Raw genomic sequence first — 21,298 nt, 5'->3', positions numbered from 1 at the left:
GTCCAGCATCCAGGGAGGCTTTCGGTGTGTTTTTAGCTAAAATCATGTAGTTGTTGAAGAAACATGTGTTGTAGTGTGTCGACTGCAGTTTATCTGAGGAGTGATCGTCTCAGACGGCGGTCAGTAATCTTCTTTAATGACCGCTTGTGTTTGTGTCCATTGTTGGAAAACATGTTTGAACTTCTGAAGAGAGAGAAACCTTTTCTATTTATACCAGAACTTTAGGACAATTAAATGAAAAAATCAAAAACTTCTGATAATTTGAGCCATTTCAGATATTTCGAGAAGTTTAAGCCATTGTAGAACCGTACTGCTTTCACAAGTTTCAGCCTGTCTTTTGTTGTTTTTTCACTTTTATTTTATTTTTTTTACCTTTTCAGAACCTTTTTTTGACTCATTTCTCCTGCTGTAGCAAACACACGTGAAAGTAAACGCATTTTTTCATTTCAAATTGAAACTGTTTATATTTTTAGATCTGGTTTAGTCTTTTGTAACCATTATTTTGCACAATTGTCACGTTTTTCACCTCAAACTGTTAAGATAGAAGTCCTGTTGAAGGACAGGCTGCTGTGCAGCAAAGTAGCAAATGTGATAAAACTGTAAGATCTTTAAATGAGTCCGATGTGTGTGAGGCGAGTGTCTCCGGAAGACAGCGGTCGGATCCAAAACCGTTAAAAATACTTTATAAAAAAAGAGAAAAAAAAGTGTATTTAAATAGATTTTGCAGAATTGTGGAGATTTCAGAGTATAAAACTCTGAGGTTAGACTTCAATAAGGTGTGACGTCCGTACAAACTGTGTTTTAATGTTAATTTTAGAGCATCTGTAGCCTTGTGCGCTGATGTTCTTTAGAAATGAAGGAAGCAGACCTTCAGACAGCTTATCTGTTATCAGGTGTGTTTTGGGTAGAAAGCTTCAGTGTTTAGTATTTAAAGTGATAAGAGAGAGAAACAGTTCCTCATTAAAGTGTGCTAAACTGCCTGCAGACAGATTTTGATTTGCACTCATTTGACAAACGATCTACTAAGAATAATATCAGAGACCACCTGCAGAAATGCTTCAGACTTTTGGTTTAATTTTCTTTTCTTTTTTTCCCTATTTGATTTCTTTTTCTTTTTCTTTTTACTTTGATTTCTTTCTAATTGCTCCATCAGCTTCCACACACACGTGCATGCAATATCAAGATGTACCTGCTTTTAAATGTGCATATCTTGAACAGATCAGGCTCAGAGTTCAGAATAAGCAGGCGAAGTATCATCGTAACTTAGATTTTTAATCCCGCGGTCTGTTGTTGATGCAGAGAAGTTCTAACATGTGAGCTGGAAATCGGTCTTATGTAGAAAAACTGGGTTGTTTGTTTATCAGGTTGCTGTAAAACACCAGAAAGAGATTTTTTTTTTTTCAAAAAACGATGTTCCCGTCTGTGAGCGGTGGGATCGGCGGAGGCCTTTTCCTCCTTTCTCTGTGCAGACGGCGCTCGGAGGGCGTGCAGCGGTCGCCCTCCTCTGGGACTGGCTGAAAGGCCTCGGCGGGAGCCGCCAGTGTCGCCCGGCATCTTAATGTGTTCGCCGAGGCTCAGGCGGCGGGAAGCAAACCGCAGTCAGTCAGTCAGTCAGTCTGCCGGCAAAAACAACAACACGATGGGGACGTGTCAGTCTGAGATGTACTGACGGGTCGGGGGGAGGGGGGAGGGGGGCTCTGAGTCAGGGAGCATGCAGGTAGCGCTCTCCGAGCCGACATCGATCAGGTGTCAGCCTGTCAGGGCGCCGCTCGCCGCTCCGCCTGCCGTTATTGATGTGGCTGGTCACTGCCGACATGATGAGGAGACGCGTCTCCCTCCTCTCGTGTCAGGACGGCGGCGGTTTCTGCCCTCTCACTCATTCCTCTGGTGCTGGCTGAATCAGAAATCCATCAGTTCCAGAGAAACGTCGGAGCGAAGCTCAGAAAGCTTCAGGAGGAGTCGTCAAATACACATCAGATCTGGTCATCGTGGTGGTTTTAAGTCTGCTTTTCGTTGTGTGAAATCCTCCTGAGACTGACCAAGACGCTTGAAGACCAGAACGAGCTGAGGTTGCTCCTCCATGGTTCTCACTCTCCTCTCCAGCTGCAGCCTCACTTCCCTGTTCGTCCTGTCAGGAGCAGACTAACCTCTGAAACATCAGACCTGGGTCCAGACCCCCTTCTCACCTGGCGTTGTGCTCAGCTTCCTGTAGCGTCACATGTTCACACCCCCCATGTGTCACGTTGTAGAGTGTGTGTTTGGATGTTTCCCGGGTCGTTTGTCACACACATACCTCAATAAACCCTCTTTACCGAACGTTGTCCCGTGAGTGTGTGGGAGTGCGAGGATCAATGCAGACGCCGGCGATGCTCAGCCTCCACTGGAGCCTGGAGCTTCTAAATACGGCCGCCTTTAAAAACCTGTGTGACACCCATGCACAATGCTCCATCCCACAAATAAATAAAGAGAAACACACCGCTGTGCACAGAGGAAGGACAAGATGAAGCTCCGAGCAGCAGCAGTATAAATAGCACAGCTGCAGGGAGTGAACCCGGGCCTGTTTTCCTAATTACACACACACACACACACACACACACACACACACACACACACACACACACACACACACACACTACTAAACAAATCAGATGAGAAGTAGCAACATGTTTTCAGTAAAACGTCAGTCAGGTGAAGCCGTCCAGATTTACCCACAAAATGACGAGTCAGTAATTCGTCACACACTCTCTCACACAGCGACGGCGTCGAGCTGAGGTCAAGAATCAAGTGCAGATACACAAGAGAAGGGAAAATGTTCAATAGGATTCCATGTAAAGTTACACAAAAAGGTACATTCTGCCTTTATACGCCTTTATATCCAGTAAAATACTGGAGATTTCTATAAAAGTACATCTACTGTCATCTTTTTTGAACTCCACTCTATTAAAAGTAAAAGAACTGTGGTTAAAAACTGCTCAACGGCCTGATTTAACTGTCTCATCAGTGTCAAGGATCGCTGCTGAACCCAGAGCAGACTGGTGTAAACCTTCACACAGCTCAATCGTCCAGTTCAGATCGTTTCTCAAACCAGGTGAAGGAGATCAGAGGCTCCATGAACGAGAGTCCAGAAACACCAGCAGCCAACAAGGAAGCGCCAGGAGAAATGTCAAGACACTTTATGAAGGCAGAAGGAGAGCTGAGAGCGCGAGCAGCCGTGCGCTCATTAGCTGTAATATACTGATTGCTTTATAATCAAGTATACTGATCGTCATTTGATTTGCAGTGAGACGTTTACTACAAACTGAGGGTTGTTATTCTCATCGATGTCCTCGAATTCAATGCATCACTTTTCCAAAAACTGGAAAAAACGAAAATAAGTGTGTCAGATGTGACCCAGTTCTGGAAACACGCTACGAATTACCCCTAAAACTTCACAGATTACTCTCACTGCTGAGCTTTTGGAGGCAGTTTTGACGGTTCTCCTCTCTCATCTGCAGGTTTCAGAGCTGTAATCCACCGACTCTCCTCTTGCTCCACATGCCTGTTTGTTTCTCATGTATTGATCACCGCAGCGGCGTCCGTGACGGCAAGAGGCGGCAGCCGCGGGAGGCTGACAGCTGCCGTTCTGAAATGTCACATGATGGAAGCCTGGAAGCCTTCGCCAGAACGTGGCTGCTCGGGCTCCGCCTGGCCGTAACGTCGGCCCTCTGAAGCAGTAAAGCAACGGGGGACGGGGGGGGGGGTCATCAGGGCCTGGCTCGGCATCACGTCCGGCTGACCCCGTGCTCAAACCCTGCAGGGCCTCGCCTGGACGTCGGTATAATAAATGTCCACTATCATTATTCAGCATGTCCGCCCGCTGGTGTTATCACGTCTCGTGACCTTTGGAGGAGCCTCGGAGCGGAGTGCAGGGACTCACAGCCTCGGCCGCTGCAGCCCGGCTCAGGCGAACAGGAAACATCAATAGAGGCAGAGGGAGGGAAGAGACGGGGCGAGAGAGGAAGAGACGGGGCGAGAGAGGACGGCAGAGAGGGCAGAGAGCATCAGGTGCAGGACGGAACGCCGTCTTCCTCGACCTTCCTCTCTGGATCCACTGCTAACCTTCAACGCCGAGCAAACCATCACAAACATCTGAAGCATTTCTGCCTGAAATCACTGGAAGCATGGAAGCATCGACCGAGCTGGACGGCTGGGAACGCTTCTATGGAGACACAGTCACAGATCATGGACAGGATGATGATACGCTCGGGGATGTCTGCAGTTAGATATCTGAGGAGAGAGAAAAACAAACCTGGTGAGGATGATGTTCAAACTAAACATGTAAAACTGAGTCGAACTTTATTTTCTCTGCAGAAAAAGCTTGTTTCCGCAGCATTATTACCATCCTGAAAACATCGTCTGGTTGTCAGTTAACGTGAAAACAAGTCCGGTCACAGTTTCAGGAACATTTCACAGCCTTATTCTAATAAAGTCTGATTAATTCAACCAGACTTAGATAATGAATTTCAGTGTGTTCTTCATCTGGAGCTTTTACTGTAACCAGTGAGTGTCGTGTCTTTAACTATTAATGCTTTCAATTTTTTTTTCTTTGTTGGTTTTAGATCATTTCTAAATATATTTAAAGCTTTTCAGAAGGGGGCCCTTTGGGAATTGTTTTGCCTGAGTCCCCGGAGCATTCTGGAATTGCCCCTGTAGACGTCTCCTCTGGAACTAAAAGGAATAAGAGCAATAAGTTCAAGTTCATTCATTCATTCATTCATTCTGAACCAGGTGTGTTCCAGAAGAAAACCTGGAGATTACTGGAGGTGCGTGCACGTGTGTGTGCCGAACTCTGTGCTTCTACACCCACACACACACACACACACACACACACACACACACACACACACACCGCGTTCCCATACACACAATCGCAGTGCTCCTCGCCGTCTCGGTGTTTCTCCGTAAGTGTGTAATTATCACACTTCCAGATGCTGCTGTGAGGAAACAAGTGATTATCAGGCAAAGCGAATCAGAACAAAAGCTGCTGTCGAGAGAGCCGAGCGGCAGAAATAGAGCTGATTAGGTGGATGCTCCTAAGAATAGCAGGTAATCACAGGTTGCTAAAACACGCACACACACTCACTCTCACACACACACACACACACACAGTGATAGCAGCTGACAGCAGCATAAAGAATTTTTTGGGAACGTAGCATTAGCCGCCGACGCCTCGTTCTCACATGCGGAGCAGAGAGCGGGAAACAACAGGCGAGCAGCCTCGTCTGCAGGATGGTTTATCGTCTTGTCTCCGTCCCGCTCCTGTTTTCTCTCCCTGCGTCTTCGGATGAGCAGCCGGCGAAATGTCAGATACGCCGGAGGAAAAAGCCAAACTGTAAACACTCCTTCTTTCTGTGAAGTAAATGTCTCTCGATACACAAGGCGACAAGCTTGAAGCCGAGGATTCAGAAGAATGAGAACACGCCGGGGACGGCTTCACAGAGACCGACGGCCTTCGCTTTATCTTCAGAGGACGGCGCCGGCTGACGCCTCAAATCGCTGTCTGTAGATCCGTGGGAGGATGAATCGGGGATGAAGGAGCGATCCAGACAAAACATCAGAGGGCCGTCGCTGGGAGAGATTGGAAGACGGGTCAGTTTGGCTTTTAAGAGAGAAGAACATCAACATGATCAGTCGTCGGTGTTTACTGAGGAGCTGACAGGCCGCAGAGCAGCCAACGCCACTGACCAGCTCCAAAACACAACACAGAGCTGGATCTGAGGCCAAGGCCTGAAGACGCTCACTTTACCAAACATCCAACAGGATGCACATTGTTCATACGTTCATAATCACAGATTCGACACATACATTTGAATCATATTGAATTTCATTCATTTTCGATGGACAGACCGCACCGTGCATCCCAAAGGTGAACATGAACCTTTTTAGATAACATTTTATCCACGATGGCATTTAAAAATGTTTTGTTTTTTCTTTAAATGGCCTTAAGTAGTTTCAAAGTCACTATTTTTACAAAAATCTTGACTTGATATTTTCACTTCTACAAAAGTCCCTCTGTCTATACTTCTACTGAACACTTTTCACACCTCTGAAGATGAATAAAAACAGTATTTTTAAAGATGGACTTCGGAGCTCAGTGTTCTACGAACGCGCCGCTCTCTGCATAAATAACGGAAAAAACAACTTGTGTAAATTCAGAGTGCTTCACATGCCCATCAGTGGCCGTGTACCGTGAAGAAAGACGGCTTGTGTGCGTGGCTGTATGACAATAAACACCGCACCGAGCAAATCACAGCCTGTTCGTCTTTTCTGACATTTCCATGTCAGTCGCTGAAGCCGTACCGTCCAAACATGAAGCTATTTTTGAAACGAAAATGGAAAAACAATCATTTTCAGGTAAACAAGCCTCAAATTGACCGTGTGTGTGTGTGTGTGCGTGTGTGTGTGTGTTGGTGGTGTGATGGGGGTGTAATTCCGTGGAATTCATTGGGTTTATGGCGATTTCATGAAAAGCAAAGACGTGGTTCTGAAGATGAGCAGGACAAGCAAATCACGAGATAAACAGCCGGAATAGCCTCGGTGAGGATGAAGGGCTGGAAAAACACACACACACACACACACACACACACGCAAGTGATGAAAATCAAGCAGCGGAGAGCTGTAATCACACACCAAGACGCTGGACGGACGGACAGGAGGCGGCGGAGGTCCGACTCCAGACATGACGATGATGGGATGTGACTGACCGCAGAAGAGGAGGAAGGAGTGTGTGTGTACACACACACACACACACACACACACGCTCAGTCTTGTATTTCTATCCTTGTGGGGACCGTCCATTGACTCCCATTCATGTCTAGCCCCTAACCCTGACCCTTACCCTAACCCTAACCCACACCACAATAAAGCCTAACCCTAAAGAAATGTTTTTGCACTTTTACTTTTTCAGTAACAACAACATGGTCAAGAAAACACTGTTTCTCCTACTTAGGACCGGAAAAAGGTCCCCACAAGGCACGTCGTTCCACGTTTTGCTATCCTTGTGGGGACATTTGGCCCCAACAAGGATAGAAATACGAGAACGCGCGTAGACACAGACAGCATGATACACTACATTAATTAAACATGAGCTTCACCAGCTCCGCTGAGCCCGACCTGACTTCCTGTTACTCATTTCATGCTGCCTGAGGCATCACTGGTGGTGAAGTGCTGAAGCTGTAGTCTGTAACACACACACACACACACACACACACACACACACACACACACACACACAGCTCACGTCATGCTTCTCTCTATATAGATGACCTTTACTTTAGTCAACAAATAGCAGGAATGAAAAGTGCGTTCCTGCTGAGGAGCGAGAAGCTGTGCTCAAGGTTTCAGAGCTCCAATATCAACACACACACACACACACTTTCTATGTTTTTCACACACTGATATAAACTGCCGGGAGCTGTTTGGATTAAAGACATGACCATATAACCATCTGAAGGCGAATTATTGACGATGTTAGACTTTAAAGGAGCGTCTTGCCTCACAGCGAGAAGGTCGAGGGTTCAAATACCAGCCTAACCTTTCTGTGAGGAGTTTGCGGGGGGTTTTTCTCCCACTGTCCAAAAACATGCATGTGAGGTTAACTGGTGACCCTGACGGTGGAGACCTGTCCAGGAGGAGTACCAGGAGAAAATCCACACAGGATTAAAAACTCTCTTCTTTCCATTTATTTCAGTAATTTAAATGTATCCCCAAAATATACAGTATAGCACAAATGACTGAATTCACCACCTGCAGCTAAATTAATGTGACATGACTGTGAAATTTGATTAGAATTCATAGATCAGTCGATAATTACATGAGTGTATCGTTTTTTAATATCAATAACAGGGCCTTTCTTTTTGCTGAAATGTTTGCGCTCAGCCGTTCATCAGGTGTGCAAGAATTAAAATGACTTAAGAATTTCTACAAAAGTTTTAAATTCCCCTCTAAGTACACTGAGTTCTCAGAATTTGAAGCACGTCTCGTGCGCTCAGTTTCAGCTGTTTCTGCCTTCATGCTCAGAGTTTAACTTCCATTTCGTTTGATCTCAGCTGGATGACTTCTGCCACAGTAACCTCTTCATTTCCCTCCAAAGGGATCCCTGGTGTTGCCCCCGGGTTTCTCTCGCGGTGTTGGTTCGTCTCACTGTAACCTTTACCTCAAACGCTGTCGAGCTAATGCTAACTAATCATCTGCAATTACACGGCCCCCAGCGGCCCCCGGCGGCCCCCAGCGGCCCCCAGCGGCCCCCAGCGGCCCCCAGCGGCCCACCCGCTGCCCCGGGTTCCTCTGTAATGATGAAGCAGCGGGTTAAAACCAGCCAGCGAGTCCATTTCACATCCATGATAAGTGCCAGAGCACAGGAAGAAAGATTCCAGACACTCTGCAAAGAACAAGAAGAACACACTGGAAAGAAGGCAGATGTTCCAATATGGGATGAAAATGGATGGATGGATGAATGGATGGAGAGATTGTGTATCAATGGATGGATGGATGGAGGGATGGATCTTTGGATGGATGGAAGAATGGATGTTGAGTGGATGGAGAGATGGTGGATGGATGGATGGATGGATGGATGGATGGATGGATGGAAGGAAGGATAGGTGGGTGACTAGATGGAGGGATGGATGGAGGGATGAATGGAGGGATGGACCTTTGGATAGACGAATGGATGTTGACTGGATGGATGGATGGACTGATGGATGGATGATGGAAGGAGGGATGGACGGATGGGTGGATGGATGTCTGAGTGGATGGATTGAGGAATGGACAGATGGATGGATGGATGGATGGGTGGACGGATGGATGGATGGATGGGTGGATGGATGGGTGGATGGATGGATGGATGGATGGATGGATGGGTGGATGGAAGGAAGGATAGGTGGGTGATTAGATGGAGGGATGATGGAGGGATGAATGGAGGAATGGACCTTTGGATAGACGAATGGATGTTGACTGGATGGATGGATGGACTGATGGATGGATGATGGAAGGAGGAATGGATGGATGGCTGGATGGATGGATGGATGGATGGGTGGACAGATGGATGGATGTGACATTGTAAAAAAAGATATTTTCTTCTCACAGCAGCGCTGTGACTCGTGGATGAATCAGGTTAAAGATCTGGAACACGCCAAAGCAGATTCGATCGGCTCCCCGCTCGTTGGCCGTTTGGATTACCGATGGTCGCAGCCCAAACGTTTCATCAGCAGACGTTGTAGAACATGACGGCGGCCACGATCCCTGATTTGATGCAGCGCCTCTAATTACTGGTGCGGCGAGGCCGGGGCGGCCGTCGGAAGCAGCTCTGATTGATGAAGCAGCAAACTGGGGGAATATGAGGAAACAGAGATGGATGTTCTGATGTGGATGTCAACAAAAGGAAGTGTAATCAAACCTAGATTGGTGCTCCTGGTAATCAGGCCTCCTCCTCAGGCAGCACAGATCATTGACGAAGAAAATCAGCGCTAATCTGATCAGAGCGGCTCTGATAGCCTGTCGGGGTAAATCACGCCGCCGTTTTCAGACGCTCCTCTTTGCATTCATGGCTCCATTACTCCGGTCGCCGTGGCAGTGTGTGTTTCTCCTCGCCCGTCAGCATCAGTCATCTCAGAGTGTGCGCTCACACACTTCCCCCTGCACGCCACTCTAATCCGGCCGTGCACGACGACCTGCAGCGTGCGCAGGATCTGCTGCGAGATAATTAGATACGGAGCAATTTGTAAAAGCGAAAGAAGATAAATAAGCGTTGTCACTTCCTCTGCCCGAGACAGAATTATGGCCGCCGTATTATGACCTCCTCATGGATTCACGCTCGTGCAGAATTCTTCATGAGGACTGAAGGGAAGCCTGCGAGGATTACAAATTAAGGGAAGAGACAAAGGAGGCCAAGAGAAATTTGCAAGCGAGTATCTAATCCATCCATCTTCCAAGACAATTTATCTAACGAGGGGAGGCTGAGGTGCTGGAGGCAGCCGGCGAAGGGTGAGCAGGTTACACCCTGCACACACACACACACACACACACACACTACAGCAACAGGCATTTTTGCCTGTTGGGCAATTGTTCAAACACAGACTGTTAGAAAAATCACTACAAAGTGAGTTTTGCACAATGTTGGACTTGTAAATGGATATTTTCTGAACAGGAAACTGCCCGATGTGAGGAAAAACAGCGTCTTTCAGTCGCGCCGGAGCACAAAACGTGCGAGACGGAATATTCATTTATGCAGCATCGCGGCTGAGAGTCGAGCTTCAAACTCAATGTCAGACACCGAGAGAACAAACACTGTAAATTAAAGTCTTTTTGGATGACTTTCAGCGTCCCCGTCCCTCTGCTTCTTCAGAGAGGAGGATGGGGAGCTTCCTGCTCGGCTCGCTCAATTTGTTAAATTTGTTTGTTGTGGGAAAAATGAAGATGCATTGCACCACAAATTATGTCTGCCTTAAGTCTCCTGCAGGCCAGACAGCGACAGGATGACGGTTGTTAACTGAATCAGGACAGTGTGGGGTTAACGCTGCCCGGTCCTGCTGGCCTCGGAGGCATTCTGCACATCCTGGTGGACCTCAGGTGTCTTATTCGCGCTCAAGTACAGTGATTAAGAGCTGAAATTTCCTCTCTATGAGTGATCTATTTTTGTTTTTCAGAAGGCGGGCCCTGCTGCAGAAGCAGAAGATTCCTGTTTTCACCGTCCCGTCTCATCGGCCCTCATGAAGGACTTGCAGTAGGTCACTGGAAATGAGTTTTAAAAATGGCTTGGAGAAAAAAAAAAAGAAAAAAGAAAACATGTGGTTAGGAAAATTAAGAAAACATGAATCATTTACAATTTCATCAAATTCAGATCCATCAAATGGAGATTCCTCTCTATTATTTATGCCGGAGTCTTCTCAGTGCAGAGCACGACTCTCCAGGAGAACCAGAGAATTCAGAAAGCAGAGGAGGAAAGACAAGTTTATTTATTGTTAAAACTCCATTTTAAAGCCTTTATTCTCTGTTTTCCTCGCCTCACAAAGAAGACATTATTCTCTAAGTGACTTCCTGAATCCCCGGCCTGGATTTGTTCTCCGCAGCGCCGGGTCTTTGAAGCATCCGGAGGAGAGGAAGGCTTCATACCTGAGCTCAGAGCTCCCAACTCTCGCTTATTTAGCGAATCCTGCCAGTGAGCGGCTGCTATGAAAAGCTCTACGCGAACAGGGCCATGGGAAACGGGAGGAAAGGTTTTGGGTCATCTATTCTGGAGGAAGCAGGCTAAATCAGGGCGGGGACGACTGGGTGGTTAACCTACTTCACTTCTGTTCCTCGTTTTACCATTTCTGCTTCTGAGAGAGCCTGGTCTTCCCCTCCGCTGTAAAAAACAGAAAAGAGGAGAGTCGGTAGACATTTGGCGGAGCAGCCGTTGTCATCGGGATAAAAGTGATTCACGGCTGGATTAAGGTGATTCACATGTTTTATTGACGCATTTTTTCGCCCTTGAGTGGAGGGAGGGAGGGGGAGAGTGAAATGTACACCATGCCCAACGGGAGGATTTATTCAAACCGACGTCTGAATGCCAAACTCTCACTGGGTCACCTTAAGTTTCAAAATAAAATCACCTCTTTTCCATTATTGTGACTTCTGACTGCCTTTCAGGTTCAAGTCTTCACGTCGTTTCATGGTGAAGCGTTGTTGTGGATCAGCTGCCACAAGAGTAGGAAACGTTAAAGAGCAGTCGTTCTGTGGCGTCTGGGGGATGCCATGCTTTTCTTTTTAATATTTAGAAGAAATCTTAATGAAATCAGCTTTCAGGGAGACGCTGTAACATCTGTCCTGACACTCTGGGGCCACATGATCACCTTCACTGCAATGTTTATTAATGTGAGCTGTCCCTGTTCAATAAAGTCATTAAAAAGAGAGCAGAAAAAAATTAAATGTTGTTTTAAGTGAGATGAACAAAAAATATAGTTCTAAAATAAAGTGGCAAACAACATCTAATAGATTAATGTAATTAATAATACATATAAATGCCACAGAATTCATCAAGTTATAATAAAAATGTAATTTTAAAAAGACATTCAGTTATTGCACTTACTATACTTTTCATGTTAAATTATGTGAATAAACTTTCTTATGTTCCGAATTCAGAATAAAAAAACATTAAGAAAATCCCAGTCTGTTGCCATTTATGACACACGTGACCATAAAACAACCGGAAAACCGAATAAATATTGGGACAATGTGAGCTGATCAAACAATCCCAGCTGGAGCGACTCTCCCTCTCCGCCCTGCGCCGGCGCTCTTTTTCTGTACAAGATGCTCAAGATGCAAAAATCAACCAGAGTTATTTGGTGAAAAGGTCACGTAGCCGACGCAGTCTTTCCACAGAGCCAGAGGGTGACGGCGATGGCCGAGCGCAGAGCCACCCACAGTTTGCACAGTATATTTCTATATTGAAGGTTGTGTGACAGTTTACTAACCATTAGTTCTGATGGCAGAGTTAACATGAACAGGGTGGGTTTAATGCAGAGAAAGTATTTCTTCAAGGGGATCAATAAATTAAAGCCTGTATATGTTGATATCTAATATCAATATAAATCAAGTATTTTCATTCTATTCAAATCCTTCACAGAAAGTCTGCTGCAGCAGGCAATGATAGATTAAACTTGCCTAATCAGTTAAATCATTGGCTGCTGCACAGCCAAACTGGTTCAGGTTTCAGCTGCCATAAAACAAGGACGCTCTCTCCAAACGTTTCCCTCTCGGCGCTCCGAGAAGCACATCAGCTATTAAAAGCAGCGTGCCAAATTAAGAGGTGCTGAGAATCTGACGGACGCTTTTATCTGCTCGTTGTAAATGACATTTCAGCTCAGAACGAGCCGCCGTAGCTACAGGTGATGTAACGACGGGCGGTTCGGTTCAGACGCCGCCGCTTGCCAGAACGCGTTACCGGCGAGCGACTGTGAAGGTTCCCTGCAGGTCGGCGGGTGTCGGGCAGTTTAATGTATGGGGCCGTAAAGAGGTGGAGCGGTGGTTATAGTAGGGAGTGGGACCGCCGCCGGCTGCAGAGCTCAGACTGTGACCTTCAGCTCAGCAAAGACAAACGCAGAAGTGAAGACGCTCTGACAGGCTGTTAGAGCGCTTCGAGACGGACTCGGCCCTGCTCCACTGGACCAGGGACAAGACAAATGTTTAGCGCTGAAAAAGGAACTCTTAAAGCTATCGGAGTAAGGAGGCGGCGTTCGATGAGTAATTCAGTCATACAACAACCTTGTTCTAAAACCCATCAAATTCTTTTGCAGGTTCACTTCTTTTTCTCTTCAACTCTAACTGAAATAATAGACGTAGTCACAGGCTGCAGAGAAGTACATCAAAACTGATCTGCTCTTCAAAGGTAGCAAGGTCTCCTGGAACAACTACTCCTGAGACAGAAAGTCAATTTAGTCAGAATTTATCCTCAAAATACATGTTATCAGTATCACCATGTCCAACTGCAGAAATCAAGTTGCCACGACTCTCAAACGAGGACAGTTTCATGGCAACAGTTTATCCTCAGTGGCACCAATCTGACGAGTGACACTCTTCGGCTTGGTGTCCCAAGTGTGTTCCACGGACTGACTCAGCTCTTACTCATGCGCAGCGCTTTGTTCATGTTTAATGAGCGCCAACATGTTCAGCAAATGTCAACCGATACGTGCAGCCGGAGCAAAGAGGCGAGGAGAGAACAGCTGTTCAAGTGTGCCAACAATGAGATGCTCTTTCCCAACACTAATCTTTGTCCTGAGATGCTTCTCCAGCAGCTGTGACTGATGAGCAGCCCTTCCTCCCCACGGAGCGCCAACACTCGGCAATAAGCACCACTCGAAGGAAAAATCCAACTGAATTTATTGGGCCAACATCACAAAACAATTTTAAATTAAGAGTTCTCAAGATTTCAAACTTAAGTTTCACATTCAAATCTTCATTTTGAAGTTTCACAATATTTAATGGATAGCAGCTACATTCAGCTCAAATGAGAAGAGACCCAAAAATCAGAGTCAGACCATCAGTCTGAAGAACTTCGAAAAAGAAACGAGCATTCAAGCAGTGGCGGCAGGCGCCACTTCCGGACGAGGCTGTTTGATGCTGAACAGGCTGCGCAGATTGACCTCGGGGTCGACGTAGTGCGGGATTTTCCGCTCGTTGAAGAGGCCGGCGAGGTTGGCTTCCACCTTGGCGCGTCGGGACACGCGCATCCGGAGAGCGAAGAGGCGGCGCAGGTCGTCCTCCAGGATGGGCAGACCGTGGCCATTCAGACGCTTCAGCCAGGCTTTCTTGGGACGGTGGTGTTTCTTTAGGGTTTAGAGGAAAGAAAAAGGTTTAATCAAAGGGTCGAGTAGCTTCACTTGCAACGGAATTTCAAATGAGTCACATCTGCATTGAAGCCTCACCTTCATGGTGGCACCTGGGTCATGGCGAAGGAAGTGTCTCATCAGGCTTTCCTGGAAAAGCCAAATGAAACGGTAAATACCTCGTTCAGAGCACCGGAGTGTCAGAACAGCATCTGGTGTGTTCTAGCGCCACCTACCCGCATAGCAAAAGTCCGTGGGCAGTCGGGGAAGGAGCACTTGTACTTGAGCAGTTGGAGGTGCACTTTCCGAATGTGATGCTGCAGATTGAAGGTGGTGGAGAAGTAGGCCTGGCACTCCTCCCTGGGACAGACCAGGACGGGCTTGTGGATGGCGTGAATCCGCTTGTGGCGCCGCAGAGCCTTCCTTTTCTTGAAGGGCTTCTTGCACACCTGGCACTCAAATGTGACTGAAAGAAACCGAACAGTTCACACCAAGGCAGAGACTCCTACTCTGGTACAGTAACTGAACTCACCCGGGTGTTTGGCAATGTGCTGCTGAAGCTTCCCCCACGTAGCTTCAAGTGCCCGGCAGTTCTCGCGAGGACATCGGTAACCTGCAGAGACCCATCAACAGTCCGAGTAACGATCAGTCGGTTGCCTTCTGTGTCCCTCTGAGAGAAGGCGAACTGTTTATTAATTGTTCTGAACGGGATGTGTGGAAAGGTTACATGCAAATGCAGTCATGACTACCATTTATTGAAGGAATTCAGCAAGGGACGAAGATGAAATGCCCCCCCCCACTAAGACCAATTTACACCGACCTGCATGCTTCTTGGCATGGGCTTTGCGGGCGACATGGGAGTCAAATGTGGCAACGCATCCATAAATTAGACACCTGAGCAACCCAAAGAGACAGGCGGATAAAAATAAGTTATAATTAAAACAGATTCCCTTTAAAACTGATTTAATGTTCTCTTCAGTGAAGTACAAAACCAATCAATATTTAGAAAAACTTCACGGCAGTCTTCACAGATTGAACGGCTCATACTTGAACTTGGGAGTCTCTCCATGCTGCAGGACGTGCAGTTTGAGTAGTCTGCGCTTCCTGAAGGTCATCGAGCAGTTCGGTTGGTCACACTGCAAAAGACAGGCGAAGAGGGTGTCCAGTAATTTAGTCAGATTTGTCAAACATTCAAGTCTTGAAAACATTCACCAACAGGTGGAACTGCATAATCTCAACTGAGGACTTGGGTAATTCAGGCCCAAAATAACCTCATTTGTCTTAAATAACTTGGAGCATTATGTTCAAGATGCTGATATTCAAGTTAAATGAGACAGCTCTGTCTGCATCTAAACCAAGAGCTGAAACATTCTGGCGGGTTAACCGCGTTGTTTTGGCGCCACGTGGTGGCCCGACGCGGGAACTGGAACAAACCTTGAAGAACTTGTCCATGTCTCCGTGAACGTATCCCACGTGCCTCTTCAGTTTGCTCGAGTCGAAGAAAGACTCGTTGCAGCCGGAAAACTCGCATCTGCGAAGAAAGACAAAGTGATAAGACTTGAAAACAGCCGCGAGGAGGCACATAAAAACCCGCCATTCGGTTCGCCTACTTGAAGCGCTTGACCCCGGTGTGGAGGCGCGCGTGGCGCTGCAGGTGGGCTTCCCTCGTGAAGCAGCGGCCGCAGGCCTCAACCGAGCACTTGTACGGACGCTGCGGATGGTTAGAAACATTTAAACTCCTCACGCGCGCCGTTCGGAGGAGGTGCAGATGCGCCTTACCGCCCCGGTGTGCACGGTCTCGTGCTCCAGCAGTTTCCGCTGCCTGTTGAAAGTTGCCCCACAGCTGGCTTGGGGGCAGTTAAACAGCAGCACAGGCTTCACGCTGTTCATGGTTCAGCCTCTCTCCGTCTCAGTAAGTCTCACTCTTTCTCCACAGACAAACCTCGCGGCCCCCGCCACGCGCTCCTATATAGGCTCTGGGTTCGGTCACTAATTGGTTGATTGGAAACGTCTGGTGATCAGGAGCTCAGTCAGCTGGGCGCACAGCAGAGGCTTGATTGCCTGTTTGTCACCTGCTTTGTAAAAAAATATCTCAGACACGTTCTGCTGCTGTCGTGCTGCAGTTCATGAGTGTTGAAACTGAATTCATTCAGTTCAGTAACGTGAAAAAAGATCAAGGTTAGCAGCCTCTAACACCAATGTGCAGTTTTCACTGCTGTTTGGAGGGCAGAACATACTCATGAGTGGAAACTGAGAAGAAACATGACATGCATCTGGTCTATTTCAGCGTCTTTCGGTATTTATCTGTTTCGAGAGCATTTTAAACTGCACTACCACTTTTTCTTTTTTCCTTCTGTCTTCTATTTTTATTTTCTTTTTTCTCTGATTTATGTTGTCTTTTCTTTTCTATCTTGTAAAAATCTCTTTTTGTCTTTTGCATCATTTTTTCTGTTTTATTAAGATTTTTCTCTTTTTTTTTGTGGTGTTTGTTTTGTTTTTTTCCCTCTTTTTTATTCTCCTCAAAGCTATGGCTGACTCAGCTGTTTTACTTCATTTAGTTTTATATTCTGGAGATTTGACCAATCTTTTACAAATAGTGTGGAAATCAAATCAAATAACAATGAAAACAAAATGTTGATTTGCAGTACATATTCTGACAGCTTCATGGAGCCTACAGATGAGCTATATGATAGAGACTCATGTAGACTGATAGCATTTATAGCTTTGACTGTACAGTATATTTAATATTTATAGGTTTATAGCCAATGTCACTGAAAACCAGTGAGGCTGCTGGGAATGACGGCCTGCCTCCACAGAGGGTCTGTCTCTGTTGGAGCTTCAGAGGGAAACATGGATTTGATCCCGTTTCCAGAATCTGTTATTTGTACTCCAGGGTGTTTTGAAGCAACGCTCTTGCAGAGCTTCTTTCTATTGCAAGTTTACTGAGAAGAGCTAACTTTCTTTTGTTCAGTCACTTTGCATTTGTTTATGACAATGCAAATATTTTTAAAGCATTTTCTTCACTGCTGCCTTCTTTCTTTTTTTTTTCTCTCTTTGCTCTGTACTCTACATGCAGTATTATAAATAAATCTCACACAATAATGAAGCTCCCCCATGCCTGGAATCTGAAGACAATACAGCTCTTTATCTTGTATATGTCTCACTAATAATCTATCAGTTGCAGACCTGTGGCTGCCGTGGTGTGATACCGCTTTCTGCCCGCTAGAGGGCGGTGTGTCTCCTCCAGACGGCTCTGACAGCACAACACAAACAAGAGCGTTTGTTTAAAGATCTGGTTGAAATGCTGCATGTTAAATAGTTTTATGTGTGTTATAATTATAAATCATGCGGAGAAATGATTCAGACTTTACTCTAAGAGTTCCTTGTTGTTTACATCAATGCAGTTTCATTATTATTTATCTGATAGGTCAACCTCTGCTGCGAGGACTTTGTTAGTTTATGTTATTTAACTTTACAGTATGAATGTATGGATTATTTTTCTCCCTTTAATGTACTAAACCATTAACTCTACATGACTGAACACCAGCCTCTATTTGATATTCTTGATTGTTAAGCAGAACCCTTCAGAACAATCCCTCTGGAGTTCCTCAAGCTAGAGCTGGGATTTATGGCTCTTTGAAGGGAGCCGGCTCCTGGGGAGACGTTCATTTGAAAGAGCCGTTCAAAAAACTGGCTCCCTGACGAAGGTCACGTGACTCTATTAGATACATCAGCCTCATTAGTGTAGGGTCAATCCATTATTTTCTGACAACTGGTGCTTTCATTTGTTTAATGACAGATTTAAGAGATGTTTTTCTGATACACAACACATTGCGGCTTACCTTGCACTTTGTCCCCAGAATAGAGCTTCAAAATGCTGCTACGTGTCCTTTAACTGAGCATTTTATGGTGTGTGTGTGTGTGTGTGTGTGTGTGTGTGTGTTCCATTGCTAACACCTCTGATAAAGCGATCCATACGGTGTTTCACATTAACTGGTTTCCTTGTTACCTGGTGACTGACTTCCTTTAGCATTTCCTGCTGCTGCTGTTGGTAGCGGCAGATGTTGAAATCAGATTCATAAAAGGTCCAACAAGGTTTTTTGTCTGGTTTTTAATATCTATCAACAAGGGACATCGTGAAAGAAACCCAGTTGTCAATTAATAGTGAAACCAGTTCTTCCAAAACAGCGGCTCCTCATCGGTTTCCAGACACTTCTCCTCCGCTAGCTAGCTGCTGCGTTCAGGTGACTGGAGCGAGCTGCGGAAAACTGAAACTCGGTCGTTCACATGAAGGCAGCGGTGAGAGCTGGACTCAGGAGACACTCAGGAAACACGTGAAGGAAGCGTGGACTATTTGCACAAAGGAACTTCTCTAAGACAGCCGGCTCTCATCATTCACTTAAAAGAACCGTTCAAGCGAACGGCTCGTTCGTTGAGCGTCACAGCACTACCTCAAACCCTCCACATTTCAAAATAGCATTATTTCCTCACCAGGAGAAGGTGGAGCAGCATCGTGTCTGCAGCCCTGACTCCTCTTACTCAGCTGTAGTGCTGCTGAATACTAAATCGTCTGCATCTGAGAGCAGCTGAAACCCAGTGGAGATGCTGAGGATGAGTGAACTCAGATTTACAGCACAACTGGAGTCACTTTGTCACTTCAGCTGCTGAAATACTCCAGTTTTCATTTTCCCCCCATTTCAGAGGAGGACGGACGCTCAGGCGCTGGGATTTTAGTCAAGTCTCCGTCTCCACCCACTATCTCTCGTGCGCTGGTCGTCTCAAAGGGGGGTGAATGAAATATTTAGAGGGGCCTGTCACTGCACAATGTAGCTCCATTAGTGGGATGTGATGCAGGATGGCTGCAAGAAGACTGGAGCCTGGAAGAGCTACAGCCTGCAGTTCAAAGAGCTGAGACCACAGCACACTGCCAGGTTCAGCGTTCAATGGATTTCCTTTAAAAGTCCACAATAAGGAATCAGTCGTGTGCTTTCTCACTCCCTGCACACCTCGCCCGCTTTTTTCCTCTATCTTTGCATGCTCAATGAATTAATGTGATCACGACTGAGATCATTTCATCATTTACATGGACATACAATGCACATGCAGCCTGACCACATCACAGAGAGTCAGGTATGGGAGAACGTGACACTGATGCTTCGCTTTTATTTTGAAAGTTCAAGCTTTATTATTTCAGTGAAGACATTTTGTGATTGCATGTTAGAGAGGGTAAAAATCATACGGCAAAAAGGTGAATGTAGAATGCAGTTCCACTAAGATGTGGACGTTCAACTACTTTTTAACTGAATTTCAGATGAAGCCGTGAACTCGTCTCGTGGAGAACAGATCTTGTGTTGAAGAATTGCAACTTGCAAGAACTTTACTAATGCAGAATGGGAACATTTTCTCATCAAAACCATCTGATTTTAGGTAGATTTGGGTTTAAACTATGTCTCAGCCCTTTATTCCAGCCCCAGGTTTTTCATATGTCCTCCTAAATTAATTTCCCACCCTGTGACTCACAGGAATTTCATTTTATGTGTTCATTTTGCCCAATGTCCAACATATAGTTCACATTTTTTTCATCAATTCATTCATCTATCTCTATTCTTTTATTCAACTGAGGCTAATGGGACTCTGGAGTTAAGCTAATACGTACACCATGGAGAAGTCATCAGTTCATCACCGGGCAGACTTACACATGGGGCTGTCTGGCTGTTCGGGCGTTCAGATGGTTGGTTGGTCAGTTTACCGGTCATTTGGTTTGTTGTTTGGTTGGTTTGTGTTTTTTGGTTGCTTGGTTGGTTGGTTGGTTGGTTGGTTGGTTGGTTGGTTAGCTGATTGGATGGTTAGTTGGTCTGTCGGTTGGTCAGTCCGTCAGTTGGTCAGTTGGATGGTTGGCCGGTCTGTCTGTCTTTCGGATGGTTAAATGCTTGGTTGGTTGGTTGGTTGATCGGTCAGTCCGACGATTGATTGGTTGGTCAGCTGGACATTCAGTCTCTTGGTCGGATGGTTGGTTGTTTGGTCAGTCAGTCATTTATTGGATGGTTGGTCGGCCCTTTCTGTCGGATGGTTAAATGGTTGGTTGGTTGACTGGTCAGCCGGATGATTGTTGATCAGTTGGTCGGTCAGTCATTGGCTTGGTCGGATGGTTAGTTGGTCAGTCGGTCGGTGGAGTGGATATGTTGCTTGGTTGGATGGTTGGTAGATTGGTCGGATGGTTTATTGTCGGTTGATGGGTCATTGATTGATTACCACAGTAGGATAAGTGTAACTCTCACTGAGGCCTGCTGTATCTATCAGGGAGGCTCTCCTCGCTGTGGCTCTCTCCTCGGTGGAGACACGCCTCCATCCTCTGCAGACCTGTAGCTCGAGCTCCGTGCCTCAGATTTCCGAGCTCCCCTTCCACCATTGCGAGCCTCGCTTCGTCTGCGCGTGTTTTTCCTCCGGCCGCGCGCCGCTCCTGTCGCATCCTCGCGCTGCGCAGGCAGAGCTGCATGGCAACGGGAGGAGGAGGCTGCTCGGGATGAGGGAGGGTACCACGGTCCCACGTGTCCTCCTCACCGCAGACCGTTTCTCTCCGCTTTGCCCATCACTTCGTTTCCGCATACCGCAGATTCGCATACACACACACACACCCGCGCGCGCGCGCACATACGACCTCATCCATCTATACGCCCTTTACGCGCAGCGATGCATCCGCGGCGCGCGCTCTCCAGTAGATCACCGCTTCCTCGCTGATCAGTCTCCAGGCCTGGATCGATCATCTCTGCGACAGGCCCGCGATTCCTTCTTCTTTCTTTCTTTCTGTTTTTTCTCCCTCCACCATTCTGATATGCAAATCCCGGCTGCTCGGCGCGCGGGGAGGCGGTGAGCGCCGCGAGATGAGGGGACGCGCATCCTCCCGGGTTTAGCGGATTCGCGTCGGATCCTCGCCATCGGCGCGTCTTCGTCCCGGTCTG

The 21,298-nt window shown here is 46.6% G+C and overlaps 1 protein-coding gene across 1 annotated transcript; it reads right to left on the bottom strand.

The window, feature by feature from the left end:
- Window positions 1-1,787: 1,787 nt before the first annotated feature.
- Window positions 1,788-20,748, bottom strand: 42sp43 (P43 5S RNA-binding protein). Its single transcript, XM_030089038.1, has 13 exons — window positions 20,700-20,748; window positions 16,800-16,864; window positions 16,119-16,214; window positions 15,950-16,050; window positions 15,774-15,870; window positions 15,387-15,475; window positions 15,160-15,233; window positions 14,872-14,952; window positions 14,576-14,805; window positions 14,439-14,489; window positions 14,120-14,339; window positions 6,147-6,154; window positions 1,788-1,838 (listed from the first exon to the last, which is right to left on the bottom strand). Exons 1-13 carry the CDS (start codon window positions 20,746-20,748, stop codon window positions 1,788-1,790), a joined length of 1,212 nt encoding a protein of 403 aa, XP_029944898.1.
- Window positions 20,749-21,298: the final 550 nt, after the last annotated feature.

This window comes from Salarias fasciatus, chromosome 4, assembly GCF_902148845.1.
Source record: "Salarias fasciatus chromosome 4, fSalaFa1.1, whole genome shotgun sequence".
Lineage (NCBI taxonomy): Eukaryota > Metazoa > Chordata > Actinopteri > Blenniiformes > Blenniidae > Salarias > Salarias fasciatus.
The sequence above is the reverse complement of the archived record's forward strand: the minus strand, read 5'-3'. Positions and strand labels throughout refer to the sequence as shown.